At 41.3% G+C, this 25,393-nt stretch overlaps 1 protein-coding gene across 3 annotated transcripts in view; it reads right to left on the bottom strand.

Moving 5' to 3' along the window:
- The window catches only part of LOC147795370 (uncharacterized), a 61,208-nt gene that overhangs the window by 35,440 nt on the left and 375 nt on the right, over positions 1-25,393 (bottom strand). Inside the window, exons 1-2 of one of the 3 annotated variants that reach the window (XM_087131988.1) lie at positions 10,553-10,704; positions 10,093-10,159 (exon numbers count right to left, since the gene is read on the bottom strand). In XM_087131988.1, coding sequence (XP_086988114.1) covers positions 10,093-10,110 — 18 coding nt within the window. In that variant the 5' untranslated portion in view covers positions 10,111-10,159; positions 10,553-10,704. Of the gene's footprint in view, positions 1-10,092; positions 10,410-10,552; positions 10,705-25,393 lie in introns of those variants that run through there. The other 2 variants (XM_087131989.1, XM_087131985.1) reach the window with 2 other exon arrangements.

Genomic DNA, 25,393 nt, shown 5'->3' on the forward strand with positions numbered 1-25,393 from the left:
CTCCAACCATTCCTTGCTTGAGAGCAGCTTTCACTGGTCCCTTGAGTTCCAAGGACAACAACCATCAGTGCTCAGCAGTAACCCTACATGTTCACAGGGCCTTTGTTCACTCATCGAATGCGAGCTTCTCAACCCCCCCCCCCGAAAGAAAGAAATAAAAAATTCCAGTTCTGAAACTAATGTACTGTACAGGTACTGTATGTCTCTATTATTTACCATGTTCTCACAGCCTCACAGCAGGTCCTGTGCTAATATAATGCAGGTGAATTATTGACAGGTTTGTCAACTGAACTCAGAACACACTGGCAGCCTCCTTTGGATGATAAGGCGAATGATGTGTTTGCCCTGACTGTATACATGTATGTGAGAATGACAAGTGCTCAAGGACACGGTGTGCAATTACTGACAATGCCCACGTATGTAAAAAAAAAAAAAAAGACTACATACATGTACATGCATGAAATCAATGCAATGTCAACAACATTGGGGTTAGGAGAGAATCTTTCCGCCAATTAAGGAATCCTCAAGTCATTACAAGGCAGCATGATAGCTGAGGGACTTCAAAATGGGAAAAGCATGCATGTGCCTGCATCCAATCTGCCGCACTGTCCACCGTAGCTGTCAATGTACATTTACATGCATTATCACTTGGTACAGGTAATTGACAAGGTATTTGGGTAGAATTCACGGTGCAGGTCAGTCTAGTATGTAGGCCTGTCCTGGGTACCTAGATCCCGGTTCCATTTTGGGGGGTCAGGTACTCATAACTCCCCTCCCCCAAATTCCACACATAAAATGTATGTGAACTTTAAGAGAGAAAGGCAGAAAAATCACTGTGCTGCTGAAAAGCTCGGTCCCGTGGTCACAACTGCGGTTCAGAGATCAATGGAACTATTTTGTTACAAACAGAAGGTAACAATTTCATTTACTAAAAAGGTGGGAGAAATTCCCTCTAACCTTTAGAAAAATGTGCTGTTTCCTACGTACGAAAAATGAGCCGTTTGGGGCAAAGGGTCCCCGGCATTGCGCACAATGCCATTTGTTAAGTGTTCTTTATATTTTAAGGGTACCCAGGTACCTGTTATTGACATAAGATGGGTCCCAGTTCTAAAATATCCATAAATGCACACCCCTATGAACGTACATGTGCAATGGTTTGCACGGTTTGCCAAGAAAACATGCCACTATCCATGCAGTCAACATGATGTGAAGTAAGTGCATATTTCTTTTGGGATAGAGGGTTGGTATAGGTTCCAAGGGAATGCTGGTTTATTCACTCCTCACTGGTCCAGAATGCAAGTTGGAAATGTGGCAAATACACATGTACGTGTACAATGTAAGCATGTATCTTCGAGTCTACACAAGCACATTGTTAACTTCCCACTTTTCTTACTGCGCCGTGATGAACTTGAGCTTTCCTGATGAAACTGCCAGGAAAAATTTAACAGATCCGTCCAAAAGTATTAAAGGTATTAACTGAAATTTATCAGGGCATCATAAAAACCACATCAGCTTGTCAACAGGTTATAACCCACTCAAACTGTTCAAATGTACATGTAACTGTGTACATGAGACAGTTAACTGCACGGACATTCATTCAAGTGTAAATGTACAACCAAAGTTATATGTAATAGTCTTTCCAAGCCCATTTGTTGGTTTGGTGCCATAGTCTGGGCACAATCAGGGACTTGTAATACACTTCATAATTCCCTGCAAGGTACCATAGGCATCAAATCAAGCTCTAGCACTTATCTTTTTTCCCACAAACTGAAAACATCTACGCAAATCAAGCCTTCAAAAATTGTACACCAGGCTTCCAAGAATACGTCCTATGCATGTGCAGAGCATGGAGTTCAGTGGATGGACAAAATGAACAAGCATGGTCACTGCGGTTCTGCCATTATCACCCTCTGGTAGGTACATCATAACATGTACCGTAGCAAGGTCACATACATGTAAGAACACTCCCTCATAGTTTAAATGTCATTAGCACAAAAAATAAACAAACAATTTCATCCAGCAACATTTGCTTTTGTTTGGACAAATACAAGAAATGGTCAGAAAATGTCTGACAGTGATGTCTGACAGGAACTTCCACATTCGGCATGTACATGTACATATACATGTACATCATATTCATAATAAAAGAGGATCTTTCATAATGACACAAATAATCTTCAAATCAGTACTTCTGGAGAGAGCAACGTGCATACCGTACACGTACCAATAATCGTTCCGATGTGAAAGAATAAGTACATGTAGCTTGTAGTCAAGACCATCTTTAAGAAATTGGTGGATTTTGTAGAGCATAGGAATCAGCGCAGAATTGTCAGAACATGCTGTTGCCATAAATCTCATCAACCGACCGAATGGCCAGGAAGGCAAAAAAAAAATTTCAGCAAATTTTACGAGGCCAGATAAACCGGTTCTTAGAGTGAAACAGGAGATGAACCAAGGCTGTCTGTGGTTCAAATGACTTGACATTATTGCACACAATTCAATCTGGACTTATCGATTGCAGTGCTGCAGCGAGCTAACGCTGCAGCAGACTTGAATAAAAAAAAAAAAAGAAGGAAATTACCAGACCTTGGGACTTTTGCCCTCGATTCGGTCATCAGGAAAGCAACCAAGCTTGTGATTAAAATACCAAGATCCCACTGCAGTGCACAAAAATCAAGTTACAGTACATGTAGGACGACAAAAAGCAAAGTACCAGTAAAAAGGGAAGGGACACAGAAGACTACAGTTGCTGTGGCAACCGTATGTGACATTGGGGGGGATATGTTGCAATTTATGCACTTAAAAAGATCTACATGTACCAAACAACTCCTTGGTCACCTGCTAGGTACAGTACCTGTACACATGTATATGTACATGTATGTCTGACTCTGTACATGGAATGCCACTGCATACAGTGCAGAATTCAGTACATGCACATCCCACACATACCGGTAGAACCAAGGCAATGCCTTCTCAATGTGTTGATAAAATCAAATACTGCAATCTTTCAACTACCGGTATAGTTTGTACTGGTTTACATATTGACTGCCACCATGCTTTATCAGTATGAACTGATGCATCTGGGCCTATGTACATGTACATGTACCATACTGATAGATCCCTGGCCTGTCTTGGACAAAAATATCTATACTTCCAGTTTGCCGCCGTAAGTGCTGTTTGATTTCAATGTATAATGCGTATCACAAAGCTTCCACCTACATGTAGCTGCATGCACACACACAGTAGGCCTGCATATTCCCAGCCCCTACTCATATATGTACATGTACTGCAACAATTAATTTCAAATATAACAAGTTTGTTATTCAGCTTAGGAGTGAGCACCACAGGAGCAGCGTATACGTGTCATATCCCCTACCGGCATTTTATTGACTTAAAGAGAGACGCAACACACACAGGTGTCCCTATTAAATATTAATTTTTATAAGCGTGTATTGCATCTCATATGCAGTATTGATTTGCTTTCTAGGGATGTTGAATCCACCAAGGTAAACAGGGGTAGTAATCAGACTGGGATGTGTGAAGTCAGGCACACATAGCTCAGGGCTGTAGGACTGTTTACAACAGAAGTAAAACAAATTACCCATGTTGGATTTCAAGCTGCAGCTAATTAAGTCGCATGTAATACTGTTTACCGACCAATTTTTACACTTGTACTATGTTACTTTTTCTGTCCTGAAGCAGAAAAGATATCGTAGAGAGCAGGTCCAAGCTAAATGTACCGATATTTGCAACATTAATTCTTCCTTCACATTACATAAATTGATAATGCAAATGTACAATGAACTCGGAAACATACAAGACTGCCACTAGTCTACTGGTATATCCGTACATGTACATGGTACTAGCTTTAAAACAACTTCCTTATTGAGAGTCTGAAGCCATGAAACCACTGCACAATATAGACAAATATATAATACATGTACACAGTCAGTGCTCTTTACATAATTCAGAGCAATGATTATATATTATTATTTTGGTCTATATTCCGATGACAGAGCTACTTACTGGCAGCCCTTTCATATTTCTCTAAACCACTGCGCAAGGTTGTTTCAGCCAGAGCAATCGGAACAGTGTGCCCCCAACCCCAGTATGAAGTGTTATGGACCACAAAGTACTGTTGGAAGCATTTGTTTCCAAAGTTCCACAAAGGTTTCCTGTTTAATACAATAACTGCACATTTTTTCCACACATTTGAAAGTTAATGACCCACCAAGGACGTAGCCTGGTATCCAACTGACTAGACCTGGTTGGAAAAATCACAACACAGCCTAGTCCCTCCCCTCCCCTCCAAATCAAAAAGAAATTAAACTGAGTCAAGCAAACTCATCAGCAGTGAACTACTGGTACATGATGTACCTATGTGCATTCAAATGTTGATGTCATGTATGCAGAGCTGCACAGGCTTTGGTTGGGGTTAACTACAAAGTCTGTGCTAAACCAGGCTTCGCAAAAACCTGTCACACCGGGTGGGCATACACATGTTCAGTGCAGCACTCTGGTCACTCCTGCAAGTGCTGTTCTTAAATGAACCAGAACTTTAAAACGTGCCTTTTCAAGCAATCTGTCTCCACAGCTTCCACCAAATTGCCACACGAGCGAAGACAATTATGTCAATACACACAGAACCCGTTGCTACGAAACGACACACAATATGTACACTGTACATGGCACTGGTAACAAGGTCAAAAGGTAACTATGGGAAAAAAACATGGAAAATCCAGGACAAAAGTGATCTTGTCAACAACATGCCTGTATTCAGAACTACAGAACCACAGTTCCCCTCTCCCCCCCCCGAAAAAAAGTTACGATGGCAGTGCATTAGGCCTCCATGTACATGTATAATCAAGTCGTTCTATTTCACATTTCATGTAATAACCCTGTCATTCAAAAAAGGTACGGCTTCATCATTCCCAGTTATGCCTTCCCAAGTATCAACTGATAAAACACAAAAGCTTCAAAGCGCCCTCTTGACTTCATTCTGAAGGTCAATAAATGTACATGCAGTTCCCGACATGACCAATCTGAAAGGCTTAGAGCATACAACTAGACCATATAAGTTTAAGATGTTTTTTATTGATTTGTTAGGCATTAAAAATTTTGCATTATCACATTGGTGATGCTGGATGATTCAACACTACAGACAAACGGTCCACTTTATTCTTCCCATTTGCCCATGGGGAAGATTTGGCAAAAAGAAGCATGAAGCACAAAAACTAACATCAACCAAATTTTAAGTAGAATCAAGTTTCCGATCCCGCATTTATTTATTAATTATTTGAGGGAAAAAAAAGTCTGAACGCAACTCCAAACTTGACCAAAACAAAAAATTCCAATATGAATTCCATTAACACAACGAAGCAGGAAGACAAACAGCAGGGTGTATGATTGTATGTACACTCAACAGATAGCTCATGCTAAATTAGGTAGTAAAACCCAACAGTGGCATAATCAGTTTATTGCATAAATGTTGACAAATACCGGCACAAATTCAGATTCACTACATGCACTCCCATTATTGAGTACTGAGAGAGCGGCCTTCACAAATCTGTGCCATCATTGATCAAGTCTCTCTCAAGGATCGCGCCACATTGTGCAGGGGATGAAGACCACAATAAAATAAAGTGGCAGGAAAATATACGTTGGCCAAGTCAACAACTCCACAACATGTCCTGGCCAGTACTCTGCTTGGAAAGTAACAGCAATTTAAAGGATCCATGAAATGAATGTTTCTTAGAATCACTTTTTGTGTGTCTCTGTTTTCTTCTTAAATGTATGAAGACAGTTTGATTTTGGTTTTGAACTACGTGAACTGAAAAGTGCACTTTTTAAACTTTCCAAATTGAACAAACACTTTTTCTTTGATGTAAATAACGGAAGACATGGTTCAGTTTGCATGTTTTCATGTTCAAATTTTGAACTCCAAATTTGCTACCTGAAAACATTTCTGTGAAAAGGTCGCTTGCTTGCCTATAGCCATATACTTACACAACAATAAATTGCCAAAGGAAATGAAATCTACGATAGAAGTATTAAAAAAAATCTAGAAATTTTCTGTGCACAAATCAGTGCAACATTGAGGCTCGGTGCCTTGGATGACATCATAGTTTTGCTCATGAATATGCAAATGCGCATGAGCTCAAAGCTAAAAAAGCTCCAAAATATGGGTTGAAATTGCAGAACAAAAATTTTAAATCAGGTAAATTGAAACCCGGAGGTGCAATTTCAAGGGTTTTATTACAATTTAGTAAAATATTTCCATTTCATGGTCCCTTTAATACCAAAACATGCACATTCCTCATAAGAATAATCGAGAGAGGTCAGTGTCCTACAGAAAGTAACTCTGTCAGAATTACACACAAATGTAGAATGATACACACCAAACACTAAGTATAATTTTTCTACAATTCACTGATTAATTGGCCAAATATCATGTCAATAAGTGACAACTTGTGAACTACCTTTATGCAGAAAATGTCAGTTGAATACATTTTAGGGAAACTAAATGGGGAAAAATGGTTAATCTGTTTGTGGTTTCCCCCTAAATTTAAAGAGATCCAATTTTTTTTTTATTTGACGTTCAGTTTGAAGCTTACTGAATCACCAAAGATTGTTTACAACAGAAGCCGTCTTATCTGCCAGACTGTACAGTGTTAATGTGCTTCACTTCACTGCACTTGAATCAATAACATTTTGCAGATGTATGGTACATATATGGACGATACACTGTGCATTATTCACACAACGGGCCATTTTGGCCATGTGCAGTACTCATATCTACATGTATGTACGTGGTGTCACTGGTGTGGGAGCTGGGAGAGAGATTGGCACAGAGAAAGTCATGGCAGCACAATTACTGCAGAAACATGGATTTCCTTTATGCTACTGTACAAGTTTACACAATGTGAAAAATGTATGCCCTGCGTATCACTAAAAATGCACAGTGAAAAACAAGCTTGCTGTACTGTAAACCTCCAAAATAATCTCTCTCCTTTCCCAAGATCCCCTACATGTAAATTCCCTTCTGTCAAAGTGAGAGGAACCAGGAACAATCATCAGACTTCAAACCCCTGGAGCTGTGCATCAGAACCAGGTTTCCCTAAGCCTGGCCAACCCTTTCAAGGACCAGTTCCAATGACAGACCCAGCCATCCATAACCACCACTGTAGGTTACAGAATGACTCTTCAGACGAATGACAAGAAACAACTTAACAGCTTTTTATGTGGGAAATTTTAAATACAAAACAGGCCATATAAGTCAACTGCTATTCAAAGCAGACTTCATATTTATCTCTGCAGGTTGTTGATGACCATTTGGAGTGAGACAGAATTGGCAATTTAATGCCTTTTTCCCATGTTTGGTAAATTTGTCTTTATTGTTTGTTTTTCAGGTTGGGATAGTGAGATTTCTTTGACTGGAGCCCAGGCACTTGGTACATGTGCTTTACTTCAATAGTGTTACTGCATTACCTACCGTATTAAACTGTTCACTAATACCCATCCCCACATTGCTCTTGTCTTGGGTTTCAAACTTTCAATGACAGTATAACATTGCCCAAGGTTGGACGACGTCTTCATTACATTACGACTAATACAACATACAGAATGCAGTTACTACACTTGATATATGAGGAGACATCTGCACAGTACAATGCAGCACTATGACAATTAACGCTTGGTTCGGAACATCTCATATACTGGCACATACATATGTATGCATAAATCTACATACACGTGTACTTCCAAAATGCAACACTATCAGGTATATCCCTACTTTGCCTTGTCCAACACTAACCAACACCCAAGCATGTTTACTCTAAAGTGCTCAAAAAGAGGTCTTAACTTCCCAGTACACAAATGTAATACACAAGCACGGTGTGTAAACACTGACTCAGTTAGCAGCCTGGAGCCCAATCAGTTGACAAATGTGTACTCAAAACCATCATCATTAAGCCAGGGGAGTGATCATGGCCATCTCTTCTACTGCATTATCAGCTTAAAATGAAATGGAAAATGCAGAGGTTGGTGAAGGACTTTTGTTTGAGCCCGTGCGTATATTACATGTCCATGTACGGTTGTATGCAATGTCCTGCAAAGCCTGTGAATACTGCCTTTGTGTGGGGATCGCAGTCTGCTTTCAACGTCATTAATATCAGAACAATGCACGTCACCTGCATCACTGGCCAAAAACACACCGATGTCAATGTCTCTTTGTAAACTCATTTGATCCCCATGAAAAACAACACAAAAGAGTCATCAGTTCAAGAGGTATAACACGCGCGCTGACAGTTACCGTAAGCAACTGATCGTCACATTGTCTTGCCAGAGACAGATAACCGTATTTGGGGGCACCTGGGAATTCAGGCCAAAATGATTTAACCATGAAGATCACCTCGCAAAAATCTTTATAATGTCACAGATGACAGATACAAACAGCCGAACATCATTTGATGTTTATTGAAAAACCATCACAATGACTACATGTATATTATCAATTACTGTTTCAAATACATGTAGCAGCGCATTAAACAAAATCATAATGAAGCCTTTGAAAAGAAAAAAGTTCCAGCGGTTGTTTTGATGTATGGATATATGATATATCATGGTCAGACTGGGTCCACACTGAAAAAGGACCGAAAGCTCTGTGCATATGTACATATTGTCCTTTAAAAACTGCCATGCTGCATGTAAAAAAAAAGAAGCATCAGTCTTTGTCTCATGGGAAGGTCACCTGTAAAAAGAGGACCACGGTGATTTTCTATTCTGTTGGCACAGTCCCAAGAATGCCTTCATGTTGTATTCATGACATGATATTAGGTATCGTACATGATGTATGCGTATGTATCTTTGATGCAATAAACTAGATGCAAGGATATGTACATGTTAGTACTGTATCTTGATACATGTATCATGTTTCGGTAAGGTAAATGTCCACAAATCCACTTCATAATAGTACTGCTGAAGAAACCAATGAGTATAAAATACTTGAACTTCTTTCTGCACAAAGCTCAACATGGTTTAATCCACATACCACATGTACCTCTGTTCATTTAGTAACCATGGAGTAACTGCAAGTACTTGACATTTTCTTTAAAATTATGTGATGTTTCAAGAAACTCACTGAGAGGCCCAACAATTCTACAGAAATTTTAGTGTATCTCACAAGTATTCCTTTGTCAAAATCTGATTAACATTGATGCTGTTAAGTGTTTACATTTTATACTGTGATGTACGTTTAAAAAATGGCTACAAAACCAGAGCAGTAGCTGTGGAACTGATTTTATGAGATAAGAACTGATCTACCTGATATACATAACAGACGTACAGTATATGCCAGATTTTCATACCATTTAAAACTACATGTACATTTAACTTTTCGACAGCCATGGTGATTTGTGGCTACAGTTCAATCAATGTACCTGTTCCCACTCACACTCCAACTCACTTTGTCGGTTCCTTGGAGACACTTCTTAGTGCTTATGAAACCTGAGAGTAACAGTAACCAAATATGGAACCCTTCCCTTTTTTATGAGGGAAGTGTGGTCTCAGAACTATGCATTGCATGGTGTTGCTGGTTAGCTGCCATTTCTGCAGCCTTGTGAACAAAACCACAAAAATTGGAACGGTGCCACTTCAGTAACAGAGCTGTCAGTGTCACTTTTAATTTGCAAAGAAAAAAAAGTTGTCAGATAGGTAACTGCTGTGTTTCTAGTTCCACATCCCGGAAGTACGCAGGCTAATTTATCAGGATACCGGTAGCGACCCCCAACAACCCTGAAGTCACGTAGTTGACCGGTCGACCGGATCGCTATTTTTCTGTTGTGCGTTCGGCACCCGTACTCTGTAAACTCTCTACTATACTAGGGCCAATGCTGATTACGGGATCACTAGGAAAGCAAAGCTACATACAAGTAGACAGATTGTACCATTACCAATGACACCAAGAACAAATTGGGCCACAATTGTCTTGGAAGATTTCATAACCGGCGCCAATCAAACATTCAATTATAATATTTTGTAACACAACCTCGCCGTTGGTGGTGCAGTGATTCGCTAACGTAACGTTCAGCCTACCTGCAACTCGTCGTCCATGTCTATGCGCTTCTCACCTCCTCGCCACCTCAGAAACCAACTCTTGTCCCTGAAATAGGAAAACACCGAGGCGATAAGTTGGCCAAATGTTCCTGACGCCATGGTTCTGGGGATGTTTTCTGCAAGCTCAGGAGATGCTGTCAGCGTTGCACAGATCAGTTCAGTCGAGTTTCAACTTCAACTTTCACATGATGAACGTGCATGTACAACTTAGCGTCACGTAACCATACATCATGTGGACATCGATACAACGTGTGCACATGTACGAACGTGCGTGCTCTATGCGATTACAACGCGCAGACTGCTGTATAGTCTAGTACACGTAATCCACTACACACAAAATAAACGCGTACATGTATACTGTACATGCAGCTCATTGCGAAGGTTTTTGCGCTCGCTGATTGGGTACTTTCTCACCCAAAAGGGGAAGCAATTTGCATACCTGACTCCTTGGAAACAGAAGTTCTGTCTTCTGAACGGAGAAGATGCGATCTTAACGCTAAAATGCTCTCCATCTAGCCAGCCAAAAAGAATCGAATGCACGTAGCATAGTTCTGGCTCACAGAAATGCCGCGCCAGTCAGCCTGTGATCACAGATTTTTTTTGGGGGGGTGCTCTTGGAGGGCGAGTGTGTTTGCTTAGAGGGTCATCTTTTTTGTCTTCCTTATTGGGGAATCCTCCTGAGAAACGGGTCACCTTTTCAGCAGGGAACAATGGCCTGGTGCACCCATGACTTCAAGTGTAATCATTCACTTGTCTGCGTGTTTAGGCTAATTGTTGAGGAAAACCAAGATACGCCTTGCCAATTCACGTCAAGCCCACTTGACCGTTGCACATTGAACTCTGAAAAACAACACCATTATAATATGAAAACAAACAACCGCAGGAAATCATTTTTGAACTAAATTACACAAATGTGACAGATACCCATGACGGGCTCAGCTGAGGTATGTACATGTACAGTCCGATACTTATCCATGTCTGACATCGGCAGGGCGTTTCGACACGAATACTTATGAACTTCTTGAGTGGAAATTGATTCCAGGAACTACTCAAAGATTACCGATGTTTTACAACTTCAATTCCTTCCGCTTTTACAAGTTTCTCTATACCCGTTAAAAGAGGACGTGCAGAACGTCACGAAGTACTAAATTTACCACAGCATAATTGTGTTTCTTCCCGGACATTTTTAAATGGTTTTTAATCTTATTGCCATGGTTAAATGTGTATGCACAGATGTTGGTAAGGGAGTACATTTTTCTGGAAAGTTGGTCTCTTCTTTCTGTGAGTACAAAAATATACAATGGATGTATAATTATTAAGTATTTCTGGTAATGAAACAAAGGGTTCCTCAGAAGCGATGGACTTTTCACTTACATGTATAACTTAAAAGAAACCCGGAACGGACATTAGTGAAGGGGTTGATTTGCCCGAATCACCCCCCCCATGACAAGTTCTCAAGGTGGTATATAGTGACCATGAGCGTCGAGAAAGGAATACCATAGAGAGAACCCTGGTCAAGGTCAGAGAACTAGCCCATAACAAATTTTATGACAAATGGAGTGACAATATTTGGAAGTTCTCTAAAAGGAAAATAGATAAATAAAAATAAAGATCGTGTGTCTTTGGTGGTTGGAGGGGGTGCAGTAGCTATCAAGAGTTACGTTTTGTCGGCGTGCATTTCATTTCATGGCTCGGGATGGAACTTGATTACTGTACGGGGCATAAAAAAAAATCACGACTAAATTAAAGGCGATTTTAATCGACGAAGAGAGCATGAAAGTTAGAATTTTCCTACAACACTGTATATTATGATGTTCCAAAAAGGTGCAAAGACCTGTGACGTAACTACGGGGGGAGGGCTGGGGGAACGTCCCCCCCCCACAAATTCCCGGTTCCCCCACTGAACAGAAACGGATGAATGGATATTGAACAAGGCTAACATAACCCCCCCCCCAAAAAAAAAACACCACTGAAAGTTAACCCCCCCCCCCATAAGATGCCGGTATCCCTTCTGTGTCCCCACTGGTAAAATCCTAGCTATGCCACTGGCAAAGACGCTATCAGGCTAAGTATAACCGAAAATATTTTCAGTGAAAGAGGAATGTTTTATTTATGAAGGAAGAGCCTCGAATTTTCTTAAATGATTTTGTTTCTTTGATTGATTCGATAGATAAAGACCCTAGGTAGACAAATTTCATAATATTCCCCGGCAATGCTAAGTCAGCCATTTGCAATGTGTTTACGGGAATTTGTCAGCTATTTTCGGAAAACAAACAAAACACCCCACTCTCTCAGATATAGGCCTAGTAACAGATATCTCAACTCGAGGAAAAGATTGCTTGAAATGAAACCACCATATATAAAGCATCCCCCACGCATACACACAGTGTGAAGTTACTAGCGTGGCTCAAGACTTTCTGCATTATTTCTGAATTCTGTATAATAATATACATTTCAATGTGTAATAACCTCGTTTAATGGAAACATGACTCGCTCCCATTTCCGCATTTTGTCTCCCTGTGGTATATTTCTACAATGATTTCCATTCGCGCGTACATTTCGATGATGTGTCCTCGTAAGGTACTGTAATATAACTCCGTGAACGTGTGCTCTTACAACTTCCCCCGGCCGGAAAAATCATGAATTATATCTATCGCCACAAATTGCTGATGTAATTGATGGGTGATTGGTTGACTTCCAGAGCTTGGCCATCAGCCTCTCTGTAAGACGCTGAAGCCCTAGGATAAATTCGTCGGGAGAGAAACCACTCGAAAAGAGTACGAGGGGACGAGTGGGAATAGATTTTAAATGATAAATGTACATTATGAAATAATATTATATCTTACATATTTTGAGGTTCTTTCAATGGTATCTCTCAGTTCCTTTGTGGTAAGAACCGAGCAGAGAAAGGTAATGTCTGGAAGAAATCGAGGCTTTTTACGAATTCCTCTAGAGAGATTTAAACTACGGCTATTATCGAACTGCTTTTTACGAAATTGCTTGCGTTGGAAGAAAGCCAAATTGTATTCACTTTGGGCGACCGCTGCCTCGACTTATAAATTAATTTCGATCAAAGGCGGGGGGGTCGGATTATGATGCGCATCTTATCCTTGACCTGAAAGGGAGTATGCACAATTGCACATGGCGAATATATACGTGCCCGGAGAAAAAAAGGTTCACTCCGGTTACCGCGGCAACCGCCGCAGTTGACAATGACAGAAAAGATGAGGGACTGGATGGAGGCAGATCCTGGCGTGCTTTTGACACTGAATGGCACGATGACATTGATTGAAGCTTTCGTGGCCGCCAGAAATATACGCGTGCAAGCTCCTGCGACGGATGATATCACGAGGGAGAAGCAATGAATGTTAAAGGCGTACCGTGAGGGAGGTGAGATTGACGGGGGAAAGAACCGAATGAGCGATTGTGTAGGCCTTCATATACCCTCATTTTATTTTCCTCTTCATGAGAATTAATCACCGCGCGAAGGGGGCAGGCGCCGAGGAGGAGACAAGACGGCTAAGAGAATGAGAGGGGTGGGTGGACGCAGGTTGTTGAGAAGCACGCGGACATGGACGACAGATTACAAGGTTGTCAATAGTGCGACATTCGTTAACAATCTTCATTTGAACAAGAACATGTCATGGTAATGGTAACGTTACATGCACAGTTTGGTTCAGAATTTTTTATACACGTACCGTTTACAATGCCAAAGTTGCAGGCAGTGATGGAGACAGGAATGACAAAGGAAGCAGGTTAGGGTAGCAGAAACAGGCAATAGAGACATTAAGACAAAGAATGTGATATTTTTGAGCTGTGTTATGTTTATTTAAGTTAAAGAAGTCCCTTTTTGATTATTTCAAGATATCTTCATTTATTTAAAGATATTTCTAATTATTTCAAAATATCTTGAAAAACTCTCGACACTTAAAGCCTTCGATTGAGGCTTTTGAGACGTCTTTTCATTGATTCCAAGATATCTTGGAATCTTGAAGATATGAAGATATCCTGAACTCATATCCTGAACTCATTTTCAAGATATCTCCAAATGATTTTAAGACATCTCTAAATTTATTTAAAGATATCTTTAATGCATTTTAAGATTCAAATCGTTTTCAAGATATCTTTAAATCGATTCGAGATATTTCCAAATTATAAACCGATAGCGCATGACTTAAACGATTGTGCTTCAGATCTCATTATGCGAATAACAAATGCGAGTGCCCAACGAGAGCTGTCATGCTCCGCAGCCAATCCTGCTTCGTTCCCGAATGACCCGGCATAGCATTCAACTGACTTATTTCCAGATATCTTGAAAGCGATTTAAGGATATCTCGAAATTGATTTAAAGATATCTCGAAATGGATTTCCAGATAGCTGTAATTCGATCTCAAGATATCTTGCAATCCTTTTGTCAGATATCTTAAAAACAGTTTTCAGATATCTCTATATCTTTTTCAGGATATCTCGAAATAAATTTGAGATATTTTCGAATGGATTTCAAGATATCTGCAGATGAGTTTGAGATATCTTTTATAATGGATTTCAACATATCTCCAAATGAATTTCGATATCTTAAAATGGATTTCAAGATTTCTCAAAAACAATTAATTGATATCTTAATATCCATTTCGATATATCTTGAAATAATCAAAAAAGGTACCCACTTTAAATTAATTAACGTCACTAATGCGCGCCATACAACAGCACACGGTGAAGGTGATGGTGATTATTTTGTGGATGATGAGTGACGATCGAGGTGAATCTCTGTGCAAACCGAATTTAAGTATTAAAGATTCACATGGCTGCCATTTTACAAGCCAGTGCTTTTTCCGCCGGGTATATGCACAAAGGAAGTTGCCCCGTGGAATAAGAGAACTGCCCTGCAAGATGGCCACCGCGCAAAGCCTTTATATGGGCTTAAATTTCAAGTAATGGATACGCAGACAGTTACGTGCCTGAGTCGAAGCAAAGGGTTGAGGGAGGGGTTCTCACAGGTTGTGGATGTATCATATTCCTTCATTGGAGTGACTTGTGCTACAGGCAGGGTGAATGATGAAGAGCTATGCGTATAGGGAAGTACACACGGGAAAGCAAGAGTGGGTGAGAAGGAATCCACAAGGAAATTAAACAGTGCAGACGAGGAACCCCTGATTCGCTTAATGATGTAATACACAAAGCGAACCGACGGAATGAAGACGAATTCAATTCAAGCCGATTCCCGACTCCCGGAAACGAGAGAAGGAAGAGAACACGTACATTGATTAGAGAGGTACTGCAAGATATATAGCGGGGAGGCGGCACGAGCTGTGTACGGGATCGGCATCTGCTCGGTGAGGAGCGAGCGGCCCGTGGTCATTGCGGCGGAAGACTCGTGAGTCGTAGTCAGTAGAAGGACAAGGGAAGGACAAGGCAGACGAACCGGCCGGTTCTCGGCGCTCTTCAAAAGAACCGGCAGACTCCACCCCCCCCTAAAAATGATCGTGCAGCGTGCAACGTGCGTTGTGCAAAGGTGATGCCGCATTCGCATGCGGCTGAAGTTAACGAAAATCAGAACTTACAGTGAGGCCAAAAAATCCATAACGGCTTCCCCTCCTGTCAAACAGCCGTCGTGTGGTTACCGTAGCGTGATTTTTCCCCAAGGGACTCGAAATTAAAAGCCAACGACGCCACAAATTCCGAGTGAGGAGCGCGCGCCTTTTCCCCAGGTAATCAAAACGAGGCTGGTCTTCGCGTGGAATCGCACGTCAGGTTTAAAATTTGCAGGTCGCTGTTTCCACAACGGTCGCCCCGACAACGTGACTGAGACCTCTTGCGTGAGATAAGTGACTAGTGTGATATTGGGTTTAGGATGTCATCGGTAGTGCAACTGCTCAGTCTGACGGTGGCAACTCCTGACTGCCGGGCATGGGCCTGAAAAACACAACAGTCTAATCAAATAGAATCCTAAACCGACCAAAGTTTAATTTGTTCTACAGATAGCCCCGAGTGATGCCGAACTTGAACAGACACGACGCGTATCACGCGACTCCCAGCCAACCTTTCCTCGTGCACACAAGTTTGGCATAAAAAGCGGACGTGAAGAAGATCCATCTTCGGACCGTGACGATTTGGCGGAATGGTTGAGTTTTGAGAGGATTCAACGAGAGTGCTTGATTTCATCGTGCCCAGTCGGCCGGACGCCAGGTGAAAATTTGCCCCCGCCCCGCGGACTTGCACGGTAGCGCCGAACCGGGGTTCTTCACTCATCAAAGACAACTGATCCTGCCAAGTCTGATATTATGTTTCTTTTCGCTTGCAGGGAGCTGGTAATTTGATTTTGTCTGTTCTGGGTGGAAGCGAACAACCACAGATGGAAATTTTGAAGTGAAATCGGTAGATTTGACCGCTGCGATCGCAGATTACCACAGCTGCAGAAACTCTTGAACTTGAAAAAAAAGTAAATAAATCAGATTAGTAAGAATTACAACAATGACAACACTTCGACGACTTTACATGCAAGCGAGGTGGGTATCGATCTTGCGTGAAAGGGACTCGGCATGACATTGGCGAGCAGGATGGTCAGACAAAACAGATCGACCGAAACTATTGCCATAGAGTTGCTTTCTATACAAGGTTCGATCTCAAATCGAAACAGGACATGTATTCATCCTGAAATAAAACTGACGGGGAACACAATACGTCTGGACTGTTAGCCTCCTGTATTTCCTAATGCTTGATTCACTAACGTCACACACGAATAAAATCGCTTCTCGGCCCCTTTCATGTCAATTTTTCAAATCATTTTAGAACCATATCCAGTCGATTTCCATACACCAAGGCCAAAAATGGCATTTGTCGTAAAACACTTCGAGAACCGGACCACGGACTTTGTAAGAAATCACTACAATGTTGGGCAGACGCGTGTTACACAAACCACAGTCGAAGCACGCTTTCTCGACCTCTTTTTACCACAAATTAATCAGATACATTGACAGTTTACACGTTTTGTACTCTTCGTTTCAATATCTAAGTGAGCTCGGTTATATGTACACAAATTGATATCCCCAACTCTATAAGCTTAAATATAATCCAAATAACCTTTTGGAAATTGTTTAGAGAAGACAGGTACCCCAATTTATTGTGACGGTACCATACTGAAAGCCACAACAAATATTAACTTTCTACATTGGTAAAAACGAGAATAACAAAAAGAGAGAGAGAAACTGAGAGAATTTGTCGTAAAGCACTTTGAGAACACTATCTCAGATTAGAAAGGAGATAGCCGAATGCACGCATCACAGGCAAATTCTCAAATTCAATCTATCTTTGATTTTCCTATCCCAACTTTACCTGTAATTTTTTGGGCTCCAGATGTGTGGTCAAATATAATTATATTGACAGTTTGTCCGGAGTGTTTACATTGTTTGTTGACGAGCACGGTTACATACAGTCGGGCAGTTATGACTTCTTTCAAACGTGATCAACCATGGTAATGCGTTTTTGCTTTTCGTTTCTTTGATAGCTAATGCGGTGGACAAGTGAAGGCAAACCCGAAACTGGTGGATTTTTTTTTCACCGATTCTCCGCGCAAAAGAATTCAAAGTAACTACTGCACTATGACGTACGTATCATGGCGTAATTTCAGATTTGGCAATATCTTTATAAAATGCCGATCGTGGTTCAGTTGACAGTTCTCAAAATAGCTTAAATTATGAAATTTGAACCATTAGGGATGAAACTTAGCCCAAACCATGACGATTCGTGCATCGTGTACACGCGTCGTGTGCCTGGAAAAAAAGACCTCCTAAGCGCTTACGCCCTTTTGCCGGGAAGCATGGTCACTGAAGAAAAAAAAATCCCGGCAAAGGGACGTATGTAGGCCTATATGCAATTGTTTTATTTCAATGAAGTGTAAAGATTTCTTTACAAAAAGAAAAAGAATTCCCAAGTCGTTTGATAAGTTGTTCAAAGGTTGCTTTTTGGACAGCCTGTGTGGAATTTGTAGTAAATTTTATCCAATTTTACGAAATAAAGATAGTGTGTTTCTTACGCCCTTTTGCCGGGAACAGTTTTTGTGCTGTAATCATGCTTTCCCGGCAAAATCCTTTTACCGGCCAGGCACACGAAAACAAAAGGTGCTATCAGCACCTTTCTATGGGTTGCAGCCTGCAGTAAATGGATTATAATGTGATCAACCCTCGCTTTCAAACGTCACAAAATGTTCACATTTCCCCAGGATCTTTGACACACATAAACACATCGAATTATTCAACAATCTTTCAGCCCCTTCCTAATTTTTTGGTAAGTAATTTGAAGAGTTGGGGAAAACATTCATCAAAAGAGGATCACCTTAGAAGCAGTGAATATGTGACCGCCGCTTGTTATTATGTCAAATATATGTACGTGTACACCTACTCAGAAAAGAACCTACAGGAGTCCAAATTGATCGGTACCCCACGGCAATAGCCCTACAATATTTCAGTCGCGCAGCTTTCAACCGTCGCTTTCATTACCGCACTGGAGTTTACAGAGCCCCCCCCCTACCAACAACTCTTTAAGTTTGTTAAACGGGAGTCCCATTTCAATGACGTTGGCACAGAAACGAAATTCCCCATAAACATCCACGCCCAAACCAAATAAATTGGGGATTTGGCTTGTTAGTCTGAGGTTTTTATTTGTTTGTTTGCTGGAGTGTTTGTTGGTTCTTTTTTTATATTGTGATCAACCCTCGCTTTCAAACGTCACAAAATGTTCACATTTCCCCAGGATCTTTGACACACATAGACACATCGAATTATTCAACAATCTTTCAGCCCCTTCCTAAATTTTTGGTAAGTAATTTGAAGATTTGGGGAAAACATTCATCGAAAGAGGATCACCTTAGAAGCAGTGAATATGTGACCGCCGCTTGTTATTATGTCAAATATATGTACGTGTACACCTACTCAGAAAAGAACCTACAGGAGTCCAAATTGATCGGTACCCCACGGCAATAGCCCTACAATATTTAAGTCGCGCAGCTTTCAACCGTCGCTTTCATTACCGCACTGGAGTTTACAGAGCCCCCCCTACCAACAACTCTTTAAGTTTGTTAAACGGGAGTCCCATTTCAATGACGTTGGCACAGAAACGAAATTCCCCATAAACATCCACGTCCAAACCAAATAAATTGGGGATTTGGCTTGTTAGTCTGAGGTTTTTATTTGTTTGTTTGCTGGAGTGTTTGTTGGTTCTTTTTTTAAATTTCTGTCAGCATATAATTTTCCATACTTTCATTTTTCTCCGCCACATATTACAGCGTTTACAAGACAAAAAGCTCGGGTTTTGCATTTTCTGTGTTTAGAGTTGCTTTTTTCTCTCCTCTCTCATCTTGTTTTTCTTTTGAAAAAAAAAAAGACAGTTTGTCTCCAAAACGATTTTGCTCGTCACGACGATGCATGTCGTCTTTCTCTCAACAGAGAGTCAATTCCTCATTCTTTATTCGCGTGTACGCACTCACAGCAGTGATATCGTTGTCACAGAGCGCGCCATGCAAATGCTTTATGAGGACCGTGAAGTACGCTTGAGGGCGTCATCACAGATGAATGCGTGCAGATTTGTTCGCGATCAAGGCCCTTTTCCAATACTCAACTTCGGCTCCGTCTGAGGCTTCAACTATTTTTTTTTTACTACCTGACTTTGAAGCTGTACTAATTAGTCTAATGGTGCCACAAAATATCAAATAAGATGCAAGAGAGCATAAACTTATAGTAATCCAATTTGATTTAAACGCTTCAGGCCCACAATCGGGGATTGGTTTCGGGGACGAACCTGAGACGGAGACGAAGTTAAGAATTGGAAAACGGCCCAAATATCGTTTAATTATCCACGCAAAACGCATGTGCACGAAGATCGCTTAATAAGGCTCTTAGTCACCCGTGATAATTCGATTACTTTTTAGTGGCCAAGGTGTAATTGGGCAAAAGGAGGAGCTGCATTCACGACGGGACAGCGGATTGCTGACTTGTGCCCTCCCCTGTGCTGTTTGCAAGGAACAAAGTACTTGTCACTGTCACGCCATGTTTTCATGCAGATCAACTATAATTTTTTGTAACATAATACATGTAACAAGTTTCATGACTTTTCTGTCTGCTACATTTAATGTTCACAGCTAAGATGTCGTAATATTTTTTGTCGAATTTCAAAAATCGAGGCCCAGATAACAATTTCTTTTTTCGGGGGGGGGTCGTAATTTTAGCTTTTTCTCTTTATTTGTTTCGTTATTTGGGGGGGGGGTTATTGGTTGGTTGTTTACTTATTTGTTGTTGTTGATTTTTCTTGGTGTTGTTTCTTTTCAGGGGCAACGACTTTGGAACGGTATCAGCACGACCTTCAAACACAATCGTCTGTGGGCCGTTTCAAAATGTGATACAAAAATGATCTCCTCTCTAGTTATTTAGCATAGTTTCAATGTCAATTCCATAGGCCTTAACTTGTATATACTTTTTTGTTCTATTGTTCACGTTGTAGCCTTGTATAAATTATTTTCGTCTTTTTCTGTCTGTCATCTTTTCCTCTTTCGTCCGTTTGTTAATCCTGTGATCTGTTGTCCGTCTGTTTTTAAGGCATTTCAGTACAAGCCCTTGGCTTTTGATTATGCCTAGGTAGTGCAAATGGTGTCATCTTAGTTACTACTGTTTGTATTATTTTCTTTATCCTTCATTAATTGTCAACATGCATACAACTTGAATGCCGTAAAGACACTATCGGAATAAATGTCAACTGAATTGAGTTGAATTGGTGGTGTTGGTATGTTTGTTTGGGTTTTGTTTGGGTTAAAATGTTAGTCACAGAGCCATACAAGTAGCGTCCTTATGCCTTAGATCGGCGCGGCCACTTCAACTGTTAAAACTATTAAAAGGGGAAAATATTTCGAATAGATAAATAAATACAACTCGCAGTTTACAGTAAAACTATCGCACTAAAAGGCTCTATTCCTTCAATTGAAAAATCCATGTTTTCCAACTAAAGTCAAGAAGCCCTAACAGTCCTGAATCCTCCAATTTCAATATGATTTTACGGACACGTACCTAAGGGTAGGGTGATTAAAGAAATTTCATGAAAACAATAGACGCAAGAGGGCGCCATATAAGACTTCAAAAGGGTTTCGCTTTACTTCTTTATTTAACTGAGGGTTAATGCAACCACTTTCGAACTGCAGAGGGCGCGCCTCGCCGTTACCACACAAGATCGAAACTGCCGCTGCATCCAAATCTGTTGTCTAGACCTAGGTCTAGTCTCCGTTCCTTTGGAAATACGTGCAGACGCCCAGACAATACACTTAGCCGCAGCTCTGGAAGCCCGTTTCGGATACGACCTATTCCCCATTTATCATCACTGTTCTGACATACCGGTATTCCTCCTTTTATCATTACAAGAGCATCTGCGTTGTGGGATAAGCTTTATATTTAAAACGGAAGAAACGATTATTCCGATCATTAACATTGGATAATATGGCCATTTCACAATAGTGCGCCACCAAGAGTTTGCAACACGTTGGCCAATCACAGTGCGTGAAATTTGTCGACCCAATGCGCGTTTGGAAAGGGTCGACAAATTTCGCGAGTTATGATTGGCCAACGTGTTGCAAACTCTTGGTGGCGCGCTATTGTGAATCACCCGTATTGTCGCATATAAAAGTACTGCACACAGGAATGTCAATATCACAATATCATAGCTATTTCTCCCGGTTTACCAGGCGTAACATGCCCTTAAGGATAATCATGATATGCTCCAGAAAACAGAGATATTATCTCGATCTTTCACTTTGGGTCTCAGCGACGGTCGGGGAGAAACCAATTTAAGAGAAACCCTATCTTTCCCCCACCTGGCCCTCCGGAGATGAAACCACTTCGTTTAGTGTCATCCGTCTATACCCTTTCCATCTAGCTTCATGAAAATTTCTTCCTCGAATCGACCAAGGATGTTTGGCCATGCACGCGTGTGCATCGCAGATGCCGTTAACAGACGCTGACGTTTAACCATTGCTTTGCTATACAAACACTAAGTAGGTGGGATCAGCCGACCAAAGGTCCTTTTTTTCTCTCTCTCTGCAGGAGGAGAGTAAGTAAATTCTACAAAGCTCCGTGCGACAGTTTCTGTGTACGTGTGCGTGTATATGATCTTGGATGGATCGGCTGGGATATTATTACCAGGTGACATCCACCAATGCTGAGTGCGACATTCATGTGATGACCAAGTCAGAATAAACATAAATATGCACTATAAATAAATAAATACAAAATTCAAATTCATAAAACAAAAACGTGCACGGTAAATGGGCAAGCCCCAGTCGCTATACCATCACACTGGAACGTAACCGTGAAATGGGTTCCTTTAGCTTCGGGATATGTTGGCATGGCAACGTCTGGCGTCACAATACAGGGGTTTTTGTTGATTTTGTTTGTTGCGTTCCCCTGTCGATATATATCATTTCCAAGGTGGCCGGGTTTGTGGCGTGTTTCAGGGCTCAGGGCCCGAGGGCGCTGGGGACGATGATCCGGCTATGTGATCGATCGGTATACAGGACGCTGTCGGGATATGAACGTACAGCAACGACTGAGCATGGGTCGACCTAATTCGTTTCATCATCGTCTTTGAGCAAACCAACTTCACAACCAGAGGTTTTTCTCCTTCACGACATACTTCTCGACAACTACACCCTAAACCACCGTTGTGAATAAAATGCAAATGCTTGCCACTGATGCCGATTTGAAGAAACAAAACATACTTGGGCTAATTTTTCTTTTCATAACTTATTCCAAACACTTAATGTGGCACAAATAATCAGATATTCCAAGCAAGTGCGTCACCATTGACTTGGTAATTTTAGCTTAGTAATTTTAGGCTGACGAAATACCTATTTCTCATATGTTTTCGAAGTGCTGAATTACAAATCCCCCGATATCTGAATGTCTTCCTTGAAAGCATCGTCCGGAGACTGTTGGCGAGTGACGTTATTGTAGTCGATCATTTCATTTTTTTCCTCCTCTATTCTCCCGCTGAAACGGTCAATATCCCCCATTGCTGCGACCTACTTAAATAATGTTGGATTCCAACAATCTTCCTCGCGTTTCTCCCAAACTACATGTACAGTACATGTGCACCCCCGACATAAATGCACGACCGTTTCGCACGTGACTCTTCAGCGGGGGCCGACGGATCGCTGCCCCCCCTCCTAATCGGCTCGGGTGGAAATCCCGCAGGAACCCGCACCTGCTTCGGCTATACACTAAAATATTCTCGTCGACAACAACGAAAATTTCTGCCCACAGGAGCGATTCCTCGACGGAAGACCAAAAACGCTGCGTATTATTACCAGGGGTTGATCTCCTGCAATACCTGTGCGGTTGATGCTTTCAGTGCTTCGCATTAAATTGACCGCCGAGACGTGTTTGCGGTGATCATGCAACGTGCGTGGGCGCTTTGCGCCTCTTGTTCGAGTGGTTTGCTCACAGAACACCAATTTGCACGGCGTCTTTTTCTGCGCAGGCATACGAGTGTTTGCCCACGACGCATATAAAACATACAGTCACTGTTGTTAACTTCGAGCTAACAGCAAATCATGTTTGAAAGACTACACGCAACACACTGAAAATATTGATCAAAATATCTCTACCCAATCTGGATCCGCTTATTTTACGAAACAGTATTCAACTCTTCATGTTGTCAGTAAATGAACTTCAAAGCTCTTTCCACAACCAACAAAGCCGCTCTATGTCTGAATTTACAATCTCGTTGGTAGTTTTACCCCAATAAAATTAAGTTAAGCACGAGTAAGAATTACATCAAAAAATACAATCCTTCGTAGTCTGAGACCCTTTCCTGAACACAAAGCTTCCCATCAAATATCATTGGGAATTGAACCAATGCAATGAACTGTGATTATTATTACCCAATGGACGGGGTGTCATCAGACCATGATCTGACATTTCGGGACAGTAACAGACAAATGCAAAGATGCAAGAAGACATAAGCGGATTGAAATGAGTCTAAATATGACTCCCACCCTCCGTTGGCGATACGGTACCCTACCTCCTTAGGGAACCAAAGAAAGTCCAGCCTGGTGCCCACATTATCATTAACACGAGTGACTGTACAAAGATGACATGACTGCATTTGTCACGAATTCACCATCATGCATTATAGTTATCAGATAGATGGATTTGCTGATGATCCATTATTGTTGCCCGTGCAGGCAAAGTCATCTGTTACAATAATGCAGGGATGAATAAGGAGAATAATGGATCGGCCTATTTGCCTAATTACCCAGATATCAATACCACAACCATAACCACGATATGGCTTCAATTTCGTCCTGCGACATCTGTTCATTGCAAACACAGGTACAAATGTGCAGATGAACGCAACAGACCTTTTCTTAAGATGCCGCTGGAGACAATTACGTGCAATTTAATTAAAGGACCGTGACCATGGAAACGCGTACGCCGCCATTACACCTTGATTTGCGACAGTGTTTACATTGACGGGTGAAAATTTCTTAACACAAAATGAAACGCGTTAGCCTTAATGCTGTATTCATGTAATGACAATATCAGTTAGTTCCACATTTCCTGACAGATTAGAGCACTCGTCCAACACACTTGTACGTGGTTTCGATGCAATCTTCAGCAGATGGTGGAAATTGTGGACTCACCTGTGGCTGAAACGCGGCGACAGCAACGAGTCCCCCCTGTGTGCACCCTAAGTGATGGCGAGCGACTGTCGTCTGCTTCGCTCGCGTATTATGTCCCTAGTGCTGCGTTCAAATCAAAATATGCCCTCGTGTAACTCACAAATTTCGCCTCCCACAGCCTGACAAATTGATCATCAAATCAAGGAGTTCTTTCTTGACAGCGTGGCGTGGTGATGCCTGCATTTATTGGGTTTTTGTTTGACGAATATTGTGGGCAAAGCAGGAATGTGGTTCTGCCGCGCCGTGATGTCGGCGGATCGTTCCATCTCCAGGCATCAGTCGCCTCGCGGCCAAATGAGTTTCAACATTTATCTGTTTACTTCACCTTCCTTTACCATCACGAGTGTACATAGATGTTATGTGCCCTATATGGCACAGTAGGGCCTACATATATAGCAATTGTAAACTTGCACATCAAACTTTTTCGTACAGAAATAACGGGTGATGAACATAATTACAAGTTTGGCCTCAGTCATTTTGATCGGTACTGTAAGAAAGACGCGAAATATTTAACTAATACAGTCGCAAAAATAACCGCAATACTAATGACTCTGGCTGTCATGC

This window comes from Acanthaster planci, unplaced genomic scaffold (assembly GCF_054643075.1).
Source record: "Acanthaster planci isolate LZ-2023a unplaced genomic scaffold, COTS_SCS Contig48, whole genome shotgun sequence".
Lineage (NCBI taxonomy): Eukaryota > Metazoa > Echinodermata > Asteroidea > Valvatida > Acanthasteridae > Acanthaster > Acanthaster planci.